General features: G+C 38.4%; 1 protein-coding gene across 2 annotated transcripts in view; it reads right to left on the reverse strand.

Annotated features, from left to right (window-relative positions):
* The window catches only part of LOC122811456 (ABC-type oligopeptide transporter ABCB9-like), a 272,428-nt gene that overhangs the window by 156,695 nt on the left and 96,770 nt on the right, over window positions 1–18,963 (reverse strand). For both annotated transcript variants that reach the window (XM_044083308.1, XM_044083309.1), the window contains exon 4: window positions 1,197–1,327. In XM_044083308.1, the coding sequence (XP_043939243.1) occupies window positions 1,197–1,327 (131 nt within the window). The remainder of the gene's footprint in view (window positions 1–1,196; window positions 1,328–18,963) is intronic.

An 18,963-nucleotide genomic window follows, 5' to 3' on the forward strand; every position in this document is an offset into this window, starting at 1 on the left:
GCAAAAATAAGTTGTTAAGCAGCAGGTCAGTACTTCTTAGATTGCGGAGTAAAAAATAAAAAATAAAAAAAACCCTTTCCCTGTGCCCTGAATGCAGAATCAAAAGAGGAAAAGCCACAGGCAGTCCAGGATATATAATAAGTTTTCTTTATGATTAATTTGAGTGAAGTTTTAGTTTTATTTTATTTTATCCTACTGGCATTTAAAATCTGTCTCTGGTACACTGGCCAAGTACCTATGCTCTAAAATGATTGAGGTGGGCTGTTTAAGGAGCTCTGACCAGAATTACAGAATGTTTTTTAATAGAAAATTAAAAAGGGGTACAATCCTGAAATAATAAGCCTTTACTTACTTTGATATGTGACATTGAGTCTTTATTTTTATAACATCTTGTCAGATGCAGGCACATAAGTATAAGATAGATTCACTATGTACAGAGTATAAAATAACTGTTACTCTGGTCTCCATCTTGTAGAACACACACAAGACACACTTCTATCTGGGTGTATACTTAAGCTGTATATGCAGGATGTCATCACATTTTCCGTGGTAGTTCTCTCTGCAGTGTACACAGAAATAAAGTCCCTCCACTAGTAGCTAGTGAACAGTCCATTTTGCATATGGAAGAATTAGTTTAGAATTCAAGATTATCTTTATCTTGCTTGTAACTGTATTTCACTAATGTTATTCTGCCTAACCCTAAAAGACTTGCTGTTGAAAGGCCTTATACCAGAGTAAGTCACACTGGGAGCAAGTCTTTCAGAATCTGGCCCCTGGTCTTTCAGTATTGGACTTCTGATGTGTACAGCCTCAGTGCCTTCACTTAAGTTTAATATTTTAGCTTAAGTTTAAGGTATACAATTAATAACTATTGCTTTTATGTTTCAGAGATCCATTAGAAATTAATGTCATCTAATGGTACTTGTACCTGTATTTCTGTCAGATTTTTCCAAAAGTTTTAATTCAATTTGTTGTTCACTCAAAAGAAAATATCAAATACAAAATGTAAACTAAACCATATTCTAATCATATATCACTTTAAATAGGATGACCAGTCAGTTACATAAAATATTATCTTCCCATTTTGTGATTATTAACCATTTATAAACAGTCAAGATGGTACAATAGAGCACATTATAGTACGACATTAAAGTATAAGATAAAATAGCAGCTCTATTTAAAATGGTTAATCTTACCTGTTTTGTTAAATTCAAAAAACCCAATTTCTTGTTGCACTATAGACTGAAAAAGAAGGTTTCGAATTCGCCGATTCAGCCTGGATAATGTATAAGTTAACAGGCCACTTCGCAGTCCGCTACAGACAGAACTAAGGCAAAATTGGAAGATATATATCACAAAATACTTTAAACATATTAGCACCAGGTTGTCAACATTTGGGGATATTTGTGAAGTAGTTTACAATCATTCCAACATCCAAGGCAATGACCTTTTCAAATATCTAGGAGACAAGTTCAAATTAATTTCTACATAAGTAACCCAGTAACCCCAAAATGACACCATTCCTTTATTTACTGATTTTTATACTAAGACCATCACTCTTAGATAGCACTTACAAGGCTGAACCTGATAAAGGTCTTGGATTAGTGTTCTACCCCAGTTAACAAATAAATAAATGTAATCATTGGCAGTTATATTATTTTGTTTGTCAGTACCCTATCAGGCTAACTACCCTGCTAGTTCCATAGTGGAGTTGGTTGTTGGGGCTATTATGGAAGAATTTACAGTGTGCCTGATTAATAAGGTTGCATTTCAGTTGTTTTATGAAATGATTGAGTGAAGAGATGGACTTAATGTTTTATGGGATGGATTCCTATAGTTTGGTTCAAGTATCAAAGAATGAGTGTTTTGTGCTTTTTAGGCTGGTGAATGGAGTTTATAACTGTGGAGTGGAGTTGGAAAGGCACTTGAGATTATAAACTGGTAGAAGTTTCTCTAGAATCCTTAGTCTAAAGTAAGGGGGCTTTATTTCATGATAATCTGAATACAAGACAGGCTAATGGAAGGGTAGTTATTTGGGGGATAGACAGCCATTTAGCTTTAGAGAGGATATGACAGAGGTGTTCTCTTGTGGGACAGGGTGATGAATTGCCAGATGTTGTTAGTTGCAGTTTGTAAGGTGGATATGTTTTTGGTTGAGGTGGCTAAGGTTAGAGGAAGTCTGTAGTCTAGTTGAGGAAGAAGGACTCCATTCCCTAATGCTGCTCTGGCATCTGGGTTGAGGAAATAGGAAAATTTCCATGCCTAGAACAGTAGTTAGTTCACTTTCATCTGGAATAGTTGGATGTGGTGCTGGAAAATAAGGACTGGATCTAACCAAATGCCTGAGTATCTGTAGTGGGGCACCTATGTTGAGGTTAATTTGGAGAGTTTTTCAGGTGTGCCAAACAGAGTGGTCCTTATTTTATTGTAGGGAAAGGATATATTATGATGGTACAGCCAGCTCTTTAGACAGTTCATATCTTGCTCTTACTTATATTAATGGCAAGCAGAGATGTGGCATACCCCTAAATCACCAAATTGTCTGCAGATAGTATTATTTGAAGTTGAAACACACCAACGGTCTCAAATAAAAAAAAATTCATTTTAATACTTAAATAAAAAAACAACAAACAAAATACAACTGGTAAGCGCTTTGGTCCCACTTATGGAACTCCATCAGACCAAGCTGTACCCATCTAAAACATCATTAAATAGTCATTTAAAATCACATGATTCACAGCATTATTGATTTAACCCTTTCCTTCTCAGAACTACCTTGTAGTTCTCCCTTTCATTCATACCCGGGAAACTACATGCATGCAACCTTACCTGCCAACAATACTCCTTCCAATTTAACTCATCTTCCACTTCTAATCTTACATTATATTTTAATACCTGCTCTATTATACTAAATTTAAAATAAACATTATTTGCTTCTGAATTATGCTTGCTCATTACATGCTTTGCTAAGCCATTACTAAGTTCTTTATTTTCTACAGCTCTTAGATGTTCGTACATTCTCTTGATAAACGTTCTAGTGGTTCTGCCTATATAAAATGCAGGACAAAGCCCACACAAAACAACGTAATCTACAAATATAGATCTACAGTTATATTCATGAAATAATTTAATATTGTAATTTCTAGCTGCTATCCTAAGCTCATTTTGTCAGACCTGGCAAGTCAGCACGTAAAAATCGACTGCCAATCATTAGCAGACCAGAGTTCCGCTGTGGGGACCCCTAACCGGGAAAAGCCGAAAGACACAGTCATCCTAAGCTCATTTCCATCAATAACAAATTGACAAAACCTACAACTACCACACTTAAACATTCCTAAAATATCCTTTGCTTGTTTGCTAATATGATTATTCCTATAAAATATTCTTTTAAATCCCCTCCCCCCTTTCAGAAACAAATACTGGATTATCTCCAATTATACCTTTTAAATCAGTACAATTAGTGAGAAATTTCCAATTATTCTTAACTATCTGCTTGATACTAACTTTGTCTACCAAATTTTGCAATATACATGCTAACTTATAGTCCTTTATTTTCTTTCCATCTGAAATTAAACTTTTATTTTGGATATCAGCTTGTCTGTAAAGTTACTTTCTCTAACTTTATATGCTCTTGGAGACAGTATATTTATTGTGAACTGTATGTGGAGCCCGATCACCCTTGTCAGGAGGTGCAAGGAACTTGCCTCCCCCCTGCAAAGAATACTTTTTCTAAATTGAATGCTGCTTGTGAGAATATCGTGTGTCAAGCAATCAACATGAGTTGGAAAAATTCAAGCATTTTGTGTTTGAGTTAATAAAGTAGATCTACTTCTAGAATACTTGAGTTTTGCTAAATGTGAAATAAATTACCCACAATGCTGAAAGAATACTAATGAACTTGCCACCAGAGTGATGCTACATCACCCTTTCTAACAAAAAAAAAAAAAAACAGGAACCTTTTCTTTCCTGGATTTAGGATTTCAGCAGTAATACTGCTTTTGCACTTTGGGAATTCTGTTGTTTATCTTTGTAAACACTCAAGCATATTTCAACTACACGCCATGGTCTGGATTGTAAAACGTTCCACTTGCACAGCCTCCACATCCCGCTCTCATGACTCTAAGCAGTAAATTCCAACTTGCCCCTCATAAAATGGCATCATCTTAGGGCAGGACATGCCCCATTCAGTACTTCACAATGCCATCATTTTGAAGTGAATGGGCACCCATTATGCCCTGACAAGATAATGCAATTCACTAACATTCTGTGTTAATGAACTGTGTTACCGACTAAACAAAAAGGTGCCGCTTTTTTCAAAGACTCAGCAGAGCCCCTGAATCTTGCTGAAGTATTTGGGCATACCAGCACCATATTTGTGTTGAATCTGGTGTTGCAGCCAACAAGATGCAAGACAGTGAAGCCATTGAGTGCAGCAGCTCCATAGGTAGGTAGAGTGGTGAATGTATATACCCCATCTGAGATGAGGGACAGACTTCCAGAAGCCAAGAAAGTTTACAGTTTTCTCTAGCCTTTGCTTGACCTACAAGCCTTCATAAGAAGCCCTACATTAATGAGTGTAGTAACCAAACTGACACATTTACAGTGTAGATTTACAAAGCATAATTTTATTTTAAACATATGTATTGCAAAAAATAAATTATTGTTGACACTTGGAATGTACTTACTGCTTATAGCTGATATAGTAGGGATGTTTACAAATGCATATCCCAGGGGAGTATATGAGTGTAGAATTCATAGTTAACTCTACCCTACATAATAAAAAGGATACATATTAATGATACCTAGAGGTAACTGGAACAAATGTTAATCAATATTTTGCAGTTAGATCTGCTGAATTCTGGAACAAAATAGTACATAAAACATTTTAGGACTTGTTAGCATTTTAGCAAACATTAAACAACTATTGTAATGAATATGTGCTTTGAGATAAGAGACTCCAAAAGCATTTTTGTACAGTTCTACATTATTCTGCTGTTATGGGGTCTCTCATTCTCTCCATGTCATGTAGGTTTGTTGATAAGGGCAAGGACATGAGGATTGAGTAGCTGGTGTCTGTTCAGTCTATGCCCTGCACCCCTCTTCTATGACTGCTGACAGGCTCAGCGCATTGCTTGTTCTGGAAGGCCCATAACTTGAATGTGTGCCTCTATATGTCTACAACCTGGCCAGAATACATAATATTTATTGACAAGTATATTCTGTCAGCAAGCACTCTGAGTGTAAAACAGAGCATGGACATCAGCCATATATTTCTCTTTTGGCAGGAAGCCCTACCCTGGAACACTTACTGCTTACCCCACTCTCACTTGGCTGGCTTTTCTAACATGTAGACACTAGGATTACAGGCAGAGATGTGTTTTATTGCACCATGGAACTAGCAGGTTAGGACAAAATGCCCAGATCCTTACTAGATGTTGTCAAGTAGATCTACTGTGAGCGAGTGCGGTGTGGTGGAGAACTCCCTGAAGAAAACAAAACAAGATGTCTGGTGTGCAGGCACTTGATGACTACCTTGCCAAATAAAATTAATTTAACAGACATGGCAAGACCATGTAATAGATATTCTTATATAGATACTTCAAGTGGAAGGGTTTAGAACTAAAAAGACACAATTATATGTACTATGAAGCGGGGGAGATACTTGAAAAAAACATCTTCCAGAAGTGTGTTAAAATTTGTGGTCTTAATGCATTTTAAAGGGGTGATTTATTCAACTCTCCAAAGGACATCCATAGTTAACAGTTTACCACCAATCCTCATGCATGGTGCCTTTATTTTTCTACTGGCAACTGGTCCTGCTCTCCCTTCTTACCAACTACCTCCCTTTAGCTCACATCAGAACTCAGCCCAGAGCCAATAGTTACATCCTTTCTATTTTAAGTCATATAATAAGCATAACTGTCAGGTTATACCTTTGTTTCATCATGAAACCAAAATGTATTGTATCACTCCTTTCCCTTTCTCTCACTCTCTCCATACAGGGATAACCCCATTACCCAGACTCTCCTACCTTGACTATAAATGTCCAGACAAAAGGTCACATTATAAACTGGTGTTCTACAGGGCTACACTTAGCTAATCTCCTCTGCCCTCCTTATTACAGTTGTAGATTAACTAATGCCTCGTCCCAGAGCCTCCATTTCTTAAGATGTCCATAAGGGTTCATTCCACATCTTTCCTCTTCTTCTCATAGTAAATTTACTAAGTGAACAAGATCATTTGTTTTTTTTTTGTTGTTAGGGGAGGGGTACCCAATTTTCCACTTCCTAGTTATGTTTTTTTTTTTTTTTTTGCTAGGAGCAGCACTGTCCAAATCAAGGCTATTCGTACGTTATTTAAATCGGATTACTACCAGATTTCTAGAAATAATACAGTAGGTGACAGTTTCAACTGTTGTTCACTCAAATGATTTATTACCTTCTGCAGTCCCTTTCTAAAGTCTTGCAGTAACCTGTGTGATCAGAATATATGTACCCAATCGCCCCTTTTTTCTTCTTGACATCTTCAGCACAACAGAGAAGCAATCAGATACATTTTGTCAGCCTATTTAATAAACAGAAAAATTAGTATCAACACTTCTACCAAAATACTCTATATTTTTTAGCTTTAGTCATTTCTCTTTACAACAGTATGACTTTTTCTCATAGCACCACTGAAATTACCGTCTCTAATAAGCTCAAATAATTTTTCCACTCTCTCTTTTTTGTTTTCTTTTTAAGGATTGCTAGTTTGTTGACTGCCTGCATTATTAGGCACTCCTATTCTAACTCTCCTCTTCTCAGTTTATTTATCCAGACTACCAGCATTAGCCATCAAGAAATCCCTACTCTACCTTATCCCCTGCTTTTAGCTTTCCTCTTTAGTCATTCATTTTTTATTTTGGAAATAAAGCCAGGCCCAGCACTGCGAGCATACTCGTCTAATGCTTCTCCTTTGTCTCATAGCCCCTATGGGATGAATGCCCCTTCCATTCTCTTAACTCATTATTCCTAGACACCCTTTCTAATGCCTCTTTTATTGTTTGTGGTAACATATTACTAAATTTCTTTTCCCCTGCTCTCCACACCAAGTCGAGCATGTTCTCCTCCACTGTTTACAGGATCTCTTCCAGTATCATCTCTTTCCATCTCACCATACATTTATCATTCGTACACCATAGGATCATAGGAGGTTACTAGGCTAATGGCCTGAGAGCCCTTACAAGCCTAGCCGAGTTCAACCATTGCTTCCTACAAACAGACTAATTCAACACTTACTGCCCCTGTCCAACAGGGACAAAAGTGAAATCCCCAGGGTGAAGATACAGTTTCCCTTCCACTCATCCAAATTATGCTTAAATAGGGTCAACAAGGGGCTCTGTTTGACTTGAATTGGAAGCTTTTTCCAGAGAAGTGGTAACCTCTGTGAGATATATCTGTTTGCCAAGCAAATCTTGTTGATGTCACATACTAGGTTGAGATCCTTAGAGCGAGTGCACTGTGTACCATTTGACTTGCGAATGTGCAGTATTTCCATTAAGGCAAGATCTGAGATTGCTTTACATGCGAGGCACAGGCTGCCTTGAAGTAGTCTATATGAAACAGAGTAAGGTGACAGTGATTTCAGTCTATCAACAAATGACATGCTAAAGACCTTGAATTGTCTTAGTAAGAAACCTTTGTGGTCTCTCCAGTTGCTACAAGTGCCTGGTGAGGTACATCCCAAAGGAAGCATTGTACTCAATTATTGGCCTGATGAGGGAAAAGCATAGAGAGATAATAACTTCTTCTGTTCTGGAAGCAATGCCCTTACTTATGAAGTGGGCAACATAGAATGCCCTTCCTACCACTTGGAGACATGATGGTCAAAGGACAGATTGTTGTCAACCAGTGTGCCCAAGTCTCTCGAAACAGTCTGAGTGCTTAGAGTGTTGTTATTAATGTGGTAATCTGCAGGAACATCCCCTTTCCTGAAAGGTATGATAATGCATTTTTTAGCACTGGGTTTCAGTGCATGAGTCTGGTACCAGTCACTGGTCTGTGTATGTCCCTCTTGCAGGATGTTTACATCACTTGGGGACTCGATGACCACTCCCAGTTTGCAGTCATCTGCAAACTTTGTCAGCCACAGACCTTTTGTTTTTGCCTGTACTTCCGAGATGTAGATTCCAAGCAAAAGGGACCCCAGCACCGAACCCTGTGGAACACCAGTGGTTACAGGTCTGCTGTTAGAGGTTGCTTCTCCTATTTTGACTGTATGTGATCTATAGGTGAGCCAGTTTGCAACCCACCAGACAATATATGGGTTTATCCCCAGCTGCATTAGTTTGTCAATGACGCCTGAGTAGGGAATAGTGTCAAAGGCCTTGGCTAGGTCCAGGTAGGCTGTAAGCTCAAATTTGCCTTTGTCCAGGGCTTTAGTGACTGTCTTGAAGAAGTCTACTACTTTTAACAGGCACGACCTCCCTTTAACGAAGCCAAACTCGGTTGTATCAAGTGTTTTGCATCTCCTATGTCATTGTTGATAAGGTCCATGATGATTCTCTCCATGGCCTTACAGATAAGGCTGGTCAGGTTTATAGGGCTATAGTTCCCCATGTCAGTGGATGCTAAGGGATGATGGAAGGTGTTTTCCATTCAGCAGGGACAAAACCAGTTCTTAGGCTATGGTTGAAAAGGGTATCCAGTGGTGCTGCTAATTCCTATTTAAAACCATTAAGAATGCAGCCAGGGATGTTGTCAAGTCCCATAGATGCTGTATTTTTTGCTTTGGAGAGAGCATTTAAGACCTGCTCCTTAGAGATATTAGGTGAAGAACAAGTAGTAGGGATGCTTTGGGGTATATGTGGTGGAGACAGGGTTGAGAAATTTTCACTGAACCTGTCCACTAGCAGATTGGCTATTTCCAAGGGTTCTGTATATGTGGTGCCATTAACAACAAGTTCTGCACAGATCTGTGTTTTTCCTTTAAGGTTTCGGATGTAGCTAAAGAAAGCTTTGTGGTTTTCCTTAGCCAGGGTAGCTAATTTGGATTTGTAGTTAGCTCTGGAAAACTTTACAATGTGTCTAATTTTCTTGTTTAATCTGAGGAGGAAGTGTTTCTAAGTCTGAGACTGTTTCTTCCTGCTCTTAGACAGCAATTTCTTTCTCTTCTTGTATAACCTGTTTATTGCAGGTGTCCACCATGCAGGTTTGTTGTTTTTAGAGGATCTTACTTTGGTCCTATTAGGTACTGCTGAGTCAATACAATTGTACAGATGTTTATACAAGGCATTGGTGTATATCCCAGTATAGGTGTCCTTGCCATCAGTGGGGGCAGGGGCTATGAAGCTATTAATGCCATCTTGTAATAGGCTATAATTGGCTTTGCAGAAGTTCTTTAATATAGTTGCTGGTAAGGGGGGGGGGGCATATGTGAATGTTACTTCTAACAAGGCTAATTTATGATAAAACTTTACCAGTGAGGGCCACACCCTTGGGATGGTGCAGCAATCACTCATGTCAGTGAGTACCAGATCCAGAATGTTTGAGCTCCTTGTAGGGGTGTCAACCAACTGATCCAAGGCAATGGAGTTAAAGTCCAAGTGTGTTTGAGCAGGTACATTTTGCCCAATCGATGGATGGGTAGTTGAAATCACCCATAACCAGGGTGTTTGCTTGTATCTTGAGTGACTCAAGAAGATCCATGTAGGCAATGTGGGTATCCTGGTTCACAGAGGGGGGTGCTATAGCTGGCTATAACTTGGAATGGGGTCTTGCCTACAGTCACTTCTACCTGGAGTACTTCAAGGGAATCATTCTGTTTAACCAATCGAGAGGTGTAGTTATCTTTGATGAATATTGATACTCCAGCTCCTTTAGATCTTCCACTTCCAGTTATTGGTCTGAAAACGTGTGGAAGGCATTATAACCCGGTATGGCCTTAAACCAGGTTTCTGTGACTGTACAGATGTCAGCATCTTCCAAAGTGAGAACTGCTTTTAGTGAGTGCAGTTTTAGGTTAAGACTCCTAGCATTTAGTAGCATAACCTTAGGGTTGTTTTTTCAGGATATTTTTATTTCAGGAATTTTGTTCTTGTGACAATGACTAAAAAAGGCACTATGGAGAGGCAAGTGCCTTAGCCAGTAATTGAAATCCTAGATGTGATAGATGAATACCATCTCTAGTGAATCACTGAGGTGTATTGACCATATCATCCCAGACTGACAGGTACTGGATCCCCCTGGAATGACATCAATAGCTAAGCAAATTGTTGAAGTTGATCATTTTTTGTTTATATTGTGGCATCATCTTAGGTGTAGGCAGAATGCTGCTTAAGGCTAAGCACATACCTGCCTGGAACACATAATCCGAGAGCTCAGTCATGTCTCTCTTCATATAATCCAGTGAGGTACATCTCAAGCCATTCACAGCAATGTGGACTAAGATGGAGTCATAACAGTGCCTCTTGTGGAGAGACTTGAGTGCATGTGTGATGTTGTGGATCCTGGCACCTGACAGACAGCTAACCATGACCTTTTCCTTATCCATCCTGGTGAATGAGACATCTGGGTGTCTCACAATGGAGTTTCTATGACTAAAATATGGGATTTTGTGTTTTGCCTTCGGGGCTTATTTGGTGAGACACTGGTGCATGTGCTCTTGTGTGTACTGTGGTCAGTTGAGAATGTATCATGTGAAGCATGCTTGTGTTTGGAAGATCTCTGATCCTTAGGTAGGTTTTTGGTGAGGCCCTCCACATATATAGGATTATGTGTTGTTTGTGTGATTGGTGCTGGAGGTGCGGTGTGTAAGCTGATAAGCTGCTTTGTTCTCACATATTGAATTTGTGTGCATTAGGAGAAGTGAGTTGTCAATGTACATGTGGCAATTGCTAAATTGCCTCAGGATGCCTAGGTCAACCAGGTTGGTTGGAAAAAAGGGTGAGAAGTTGTCCTTCTATAGCACTAGGTGTAATGGTGTGGGCAATAACAGGGAAGGACTGGAATGACCAGGTAGGGGTACTGTAAAATGACTAAACAGTGAAAGCTAGTGAGTAGGACTGGTGGTGGTACCTCAGAAACTCAGCTGATCATTACATCTGGCAATGAAGCACAACCACAAGAAACCACCATTGGAGCACATACAGTTGACAAAGGGAAAATGATCTGTCTAGAAGATTTGCGTCTATAACCACCAATGGTATATGCCACTGAGTGGTAGTTTGTGATGGGGTGCTGCATGCAAAAAGTGCCAAACTGCACAAATGCAGGACTTATAGCAACTACAAGAAACCTTTTTTAAGCAAAATAACCCATAGAAAGCTCAACACTGAGCTCAGGTACCACAACCTTGAATTAAATGGGTCCATGACTGCACTGTTCTGCTACAAGGGTGCAAGGGGGGCCCTCCCCAACAAAAGATAGCTTGGATTTAGTGCTCATGTACTACAGACAGACAAAAATCCAGCAAGACTGAATCTGGACTGTGCTACAGCTATAAAAGTGGGGAAAACGGCAAAAGCAATTAAAAAATACAGTAATGCAATGCAAATGCAGTTAAAAGTGCAAATTCAGAGCAAAACGTATAACTGTTGGAAGCAGGAAATGTCTCAAATTGTTCTGTAGATCACAGTAGAGCAGTGGTTGGTTGCCAAACTTCGTGTAGCTTGGTTTAAACAAGTGCCAACTCTGAGCAAACTTGGGGTTTAAATAGTAGCTATGAGAATCCTTTTTTAAGCAAAACAACTAATTAGAAAGCTTGACACTGAGCCCAACAACCTTGAATCAGATGGGTCGTTGACTGCACTCTTCTGCCACAAGGGTGCAGGGGGGGGGGGCAATCCAACAAAAGACAGCTTGGATTTATTGCTCAGGTACTACAAACAGGCCTAGATCCAGCAAGCCTGAATCTAGACTATGCTATAGCTATTCAAATGTGGAAAACAGCAAAACCAATTAAAAAAATAGTAACACAATGCAAATGCAGTTAAAACTGCAAAATCAGAGCAAACAGGTGCTACACTGCTGCTTGTTGGAAGCAGTAGATGTCTGGGACTGTTCTGTAGATCACAGTAGAGCAGTGGCTGGTCAACACACTCCATGTAGCTTGGTTTAAACAAGCCACCGTACATAAAAAGTTAGAACAGATGCCCTGCTATACTGTCTTACACCTGGTACTTCAAATCTTGCCTGTTCTTTACATGGTGTTAATATATCCATATGAGTCTTGGTTTGTAGTCTTGCCACATAAAGCTCTTGACCCATTTTATAACCTTTTTATATCTTTTTCTTCCATCTATTTCAAGAAGGTTTGGCCTGCAAAAAGGATATGTGATAGAACATGCCATTGGATAACTTGCCAACACTGATTAAAATCCAAATTTAAATCTTTCTGTTTTTACAAGTTTTTTATTTGTATCAAGATACTACATAGAGACCAATCTAATGTTTTTCCAAGCCAAATCTTATCATATCTCCATACTTCAGGGTACAACTGTTAGCTTATAAGTCCATTTCTGATATTTATTTTTAATGTTTGTAAATTTCTCACACTGATTTTATAACATGACTCCTTACCAAATTCCTGTAATATCTGGAATAATCTGGGTGGATCTCTATTCGGACTTGATAGTGTTATTAGTACATCATCTGCAAACACAGCAAGCTCATAGGTAACCCTATATGTCTGAGTTTCTGATCATAGCTGCTAATGGTTCAAAATATAATGCAAATAACAGCAGTGAGAGAGGACAACCCTGCCTCAAACCTCTCATTAGGCCAAATCTTTCTTAAAGGTTTGCCCTTACTTTAACTCTCACTTAGAGTCTTGATACATTGCGATTAGGAGGGAGGTTAACTCTATCAAGCACCTTTTCATCATCCAGACATAGTAAAACTACTGGTTTCTCCTTATAGTTAGCATCTTATATTATCATTAAAGCGAGGATTAGGTTGTCAACAGCCCTTCTGTTTGCTATGAAGCCTGTTTGCTCTAGGACTATTAATTTAACCATAGCTTTTGTTACCCTTTCAGGTAGTAGTGAAATGAACAATTTATAATCACAGTTTAGTACTGATATCAATCAGTAGGAGTCAGGAACTCTTGGATCATTTCTTTCTTTATCGATTGGTGAAATAATTGTCATCTTCCATTAGGCAGATATTCTCCCCTCCCTTAAAACTGTATTAAACATGCCTTTCCATATACGTATTATTCTCTTTCCTACTAATTTCCATTAACTCTGTAAGAGGCCCATTTGCTCCAGGGGATTTCCTTGATAACTGATTTTTTTTGAGTCTCTATTATTTCTAGTTCAGTTATTTACTTTACTCATTCTTTTGCCTCATTTTCCATTTTCTATAACAATAGGTTATCAAGTTTTGATGGACTGCTAATACTTGGAAAAGTTTATGTATCATTTTCTCAATTAAAAAATTTTCACAAAGCAGGCACTTAGTCACATAAACTACTGCCACATAACTATAATAAAAATGTCTATTTACATTAAATGCTCTACCAATGTATTTAAAACTTAACATAGTCCAGCTGTAACAAAACCTATATGCCCTGCAACTAATGCAGGGATATACACATGCGGTCTGTTAGATCTATCTGTCCAGAGCTGTTCCATAATTTGTGTTCTAAGAATAATTTTGAAGTGTTTCTCTATTTGTAGACAAAACAAGAAGTCAGTCCCTCACCAGTAACCATTTGAAATATCTAGACCCACTAGAGAGGATGCAAAAACACAGAGAGTGAATGGCCGAAAAAGCCAGCTTACATATACTATGAGATGACCATTTTCTGAAATATTCCCTTTTCTCCGAGGCATGCCAATCTCGTAATTGGGATATATAAGTTTAACAGTGCAGGGAAGCTTCCCCTTCCCGAAAAAATGAAGTTTGTATGTTATACATGTCTGTTTTATAAAACAAAATATGAATATGTGTCAGTTCAAACTGCACTTGAATAGGAGCCAATATAGTGAAAAATTGCATCTAATCCTGAATCACTGAAAAATCTAAAATTAGTGTTTTTCCAGGAGGCTAGCTTCACCCCCCAGCACCCCATACCCCTGTAACTCATGTATACAAACTCTGGGAACACACAACAGTGGAGGCAAGAGAAAACTGTTCTATGTGCACTGCTCTACAATCACAAGAAAACACTTTGTCACCACTCAGTGTAGCATTGCTAGAATACAGCCTTTGTAGCACACCAGAAGCCCAAAACAGAACAACCCTAAACTACTAATACCCCATAGCAGAACAGCGCAACAAATTTATTATGCCCTGAACTGTTATAGGAAAATAACACAAGTTACAATAGTCAATGAAATTAAAACTCCACCAAAGTACTTGAATGTAACTGAACATCCAAGCACCGGCAGTCAGAAAATTGAGGTAAATACACACATACACACACACACACAATATATATATATATATATATATATATATATATATATATATATATGTGTGTATATACATATATATATATATATATATATATATATATATAAAATAAAAATGTAAATGTTCGTTTGTTGAAAATCTTAAATCTCCGAAAGTTCTTCACCGATTGCTTTGAAATTTTCACACAATGTTGCATTCGAATACGTGCGTGTTTTTATATACCTACTATTATATAGATATCACACGTTGCATTCGAAAACGTGCCTGTTTTTATATACCTACTATTATATAGATGTCACACCTGTGACAGGTAAAAACATGCTTTTTTTAAAAAACAGTGCCATCTGTTGGACGTAAAAGCAACACACGTTATACTAAATATTTTACGATTCCATTTCAATGTTTCCGATTTACAATCCATTTGTGATTTAAGATCAAATAATGCAAACTGTCAATAACGGGTTTGGAGAAATCGTCTTCTTAGATGCGCCAGGAGGAACTGGTAAAATGTTTCTAATTAGATTGATTCTGGCAGCAATTTGATCCCAAAATGGCATAGCCTTAGCTCTTGCGTCATCCGGAATAGCTGCGACATTGCTACCAGGTGGAAAAACTGCTCATTCTGCTTTGAAATTGCCATTGAACATGCAATTCATTGAAACTCCCACATGCAACATTTCCAAAGCATCCGGCATGAGAAAAGTATTGCAGAAATGCAAACTTATTGTTTGGGAAGAATGCACAGTGGCGCACAAAAAATCGCTCGAGGCTCTTGATCGATCATTGCAAGATTTGAGTGGAAACATTAGACCATTTGGGAATGCATTAATATTGCTTGCAGAAGATTTCAGGCAAACATTACCTGTAATTTCTCGATCGACACCAGCGGACGAAATAAATGCTTGCCTGAAATACTCTACCTTATGGCGACACGTAAAGACGTTAAAATTTACTAAAAATATGCGTGTCCAGCTGCAAAATGATCGATCAGCTGAGATATTCTCACATCAATTGCTGGAAATTGGGAACGGAAAGGTGCCAGTTGATTTGACCTCAGGACGAATTTCATTGCCTCATAACTTCTGCAATTTAGGGACGTCAAAAGAAGAATTGGTTGAAAAAGTATGTCCCAATATTCAACCAATTATAAGAATCACGATTGGCTGACTGAAGGAGCTATTCTTGCGGTCAAGAACAAAGAATGTCTACGAACTTCATATTATTCAGTCTAACATTCAAAGCGAGGCAGTCACATACAAGTCCGTCGACACTGTTGTGGAAGCAGATGAAGCGGTTAATTATCCATCAGAATTTTTGAATTCACTCAATCTGCAAGGGATGCCACCGCACATACTGCAACTGAAAATTGGCGTGCCAATTATCATGCTGCGAAATATCAACCAGCCAAAGCTTTGCAATGGCATGTGGCTTGCAGTAAAAAAATGAATGAGCAATGTCGTAGAAGCAGCAATCTTGACAGGACCTTTCAAAGGTGAAGATGTCCTCATTCCTCGCATTCCTATGATCCCAATGGATATGCCATTTCAATTTAAGAGATTGCAATTTCCAATTCGATTGGTGTTTGCAATCACCATCAACAAAGCTCAGGGCCAATCTTTAGAATTGTGCAGTTTAGATCTACACACGGATTTCTTCTAACATGGACAATTATATGTTGCGTGTTCTAGAGTCGGCAAACCAGACAATCTCTATATCTGCACAGACAATGGAACAACAAAAAATATTGTATACCCACAAGCATTGTGAAATTAAACATATTAAAGACGTGCACTTTCTCTTTTCTTTCTTTTCCTTTTAACCAGACTGAGCCACAGCAACGCATATTAGGGTGCAGCTAGTATATATATATATATATATATATATATATATATATATATATATATATACGGACACACACACACACACACTATATTATACATACACACTATAGATACAGTGGATATAAAAAGTGTACACACCTCTGTTAAAATGCCAGTTTTTTGTGATATAAAAATGAGACCACAATAAATAATTTCAAAACTTTTCCCACCTTTAATGTGACCTATATCCTGTACAATTCAATTGAAAAACAAATAAATCTGTTAGGGGAAAATATAAAAAACTTACAATAAGCTGGTTGCATAAGTGGCACACCCTTAAACTAATACTTTGCTGAAGCACCTTTTGCTTTAATTACAGCATTTGGTCTTCTTGGGTACACACCTGCCATCAAGTAAAGAGACTCTGATTAACCCCAGATAAAGTCCAGCTGTCCTAATGGGATTTTCCTGACATTTACTCAGGTGCCTGCTACAGCAAATGCCATGGTTCACAGAGAGCTTACAAAGCATCAAGGGGATCTCATTGTTGGAAGATATCAGTCAGGAGAAGGGTACAAAAAAATTTCCACAGCATTGGATATACCATGGAACACAGTGAAGACAGTCATCAAAAAGTGGAGAAAATATGGGACAATAGTGACATTGCAAAGAACTGGACATCCCTCCAAAACTGATGAAAAGACAAGACAAAAACTGGTCAGGGAAGCTGCCAAGAGACTTACAGCAACACTGAAGGAGCTGCAGGAATTTCTGGCAAGTATTGGTACGTGTACTACATGTGACAACACTCTCCCGTATTCTCCATATGTCTGGCCTCTGGGGTAGGGTTGCAAGATGGAAGCGATTTCTTACACAGAAAAACATCCAGGCCTGGCTGAAATTTGCGAAACATTACATCAAGTCTCCCAAAAGCATGTGGGAAAATGTGTTATGGTCTGATGAGACCAAGGCTGAACTTTTTGGCCACAATTCCAAAAGGTACATCTGGCACAAAAACAATACTTTGCATCACCAAAAGAACACCACCCCCACTGTGAAGCATGGTGGTGGCAGCATCATGCTTTCAGGGTGCATTTCTTCAGCTGGAACTTGGACTTTAGTCAAGGTGGACGGAATTATGAACAGTTCCAATTACCAGTCACTTTTGGCCTAAAACCTTCAGACATCTGCTAGAAATCTGAAGATGAAGAGGAACCACAGCTGGCACCCCATTCCCTTGGCTCCTCAGAACTTCTACATTTGATCTGTAGCTAATAGCTTGCATTCAGAAATTCCTTTTGAGAAAAGAATGAGGGAAATGCATTTCCTGATCATGCCACCTTAGACTTTGTGCCCAGGATAGCCTCCCCCTTCTCCTCACCCCTGCTATATTTCTGGCAGGTTTATATTAAAGGTGTGTGCGTGTGTGAGTGTCTGTTTGCAGTTTGAGCTTTGACTAAATGCTAGGCGGGGATAGGTTTAGTGTGTGTGCAAGTGCTGGCAGGTTAGAGTGAGAGTAAGGGTTAGGTAAGGGGACAGTTTTAGTGTATTTTTTGTGTGGGGATGTGTTTCAGTTTTTATTGGTATGTAGTGAGTGTCCTAACTGAATTGTGTAGTGGTATTGTTATAGAAAGGGATTTTCTAAGGTGAGAAGTATGCTTAGGATTAGAGTCACAGTTAAGGTTAGCAGTTAAGCACTCACTAATAAGATGGTGCGGAGGTCATGCATACATACAAATGTGTACATATATGTATATGTACATGTGTGTGTGTTTATATATATATATATATATATATATATATATATATATATATATATATATATATATATATATATATATATATCCCCTTCAAAACATCAAATCTCTACACTATCAAATCCAAATTCAATGAGACAACTTCAAAGAATTTTCATTATATCGAACTCCCGGAACAACAAAAACCAACCCTGGGAAAATAACCACTCGACCACCAGGACAAAACAATGAACAGCAAAACAAGAAAACCCTCCAACTTGGGGGGGGGGGGTGGCTTCACCCAACCCCCCACTCCCGCCCAACTAAATATACCAACTTCGAGATCGCACTACACTGTAGAAAGGGCAAGGTTCACCATGGTGGCTGAATGGCTTTTTTCCCGGGGTTAGTGTTCATTGTTCTGGAAGTTCAATATCATGAAGGTGCTGCAAAGTCATCTCGATGAATTCGGATTCGACATTGTGGAGATTCAATGTTTTGAAAGGGATCCATAAATATATATATATATATATATATATATATATATATAGATCCCATTTGATCCAGTGAATTTACGTTTCATCGAAATGTAAATTTGCTACCTCACTTTCGTGAAAGTGCATTTTTTCGAAAATGCATTTTTGTGTAAAAAGAAAAATAAAATTAACAAAAATAGAAAAGAAATAAAAACATGCAGTTTGCATGTAACATTAGTTGAACATCAACGTTTAGTGTTGATGTACAACTAAGCAAACTATTGCTGAGATCGTGGTACAGTGGGGATAAGGGAATATTCCCTTTTCCCCACTGTAGTGCAATCTCGGAGTGAGAATATTAAAGTAGGGAGGCCTCAGCCCACCGCATGGGGGTGCAGGGGGCTTGCCCCCCTGTATAATAGTGTTTAGTGTGTTTTTTTTTTCATTTAGGTTTTATTTTTCTTTTTAAACGAAAGTGCATTTTTGAAAAAATGCACTTTTGCGAAAGTGAGGTCGTGAATTTATGTTTCGATGA

Source organism: Protopterus annectens, chromosome 9.part0 (genome assembly GCF_019279795.1).
Source record: "Protopterus annectens isolate FY-2018-M chromosome 9.part0, PAN1.0, whole genome shotgun sequence".
Classification (NCBI taxonomy): Eukaryota; Metazoa; Chordata; order Ceratodontiformes; family Protopteridae; genus Protopterus; species Protopterus annectens.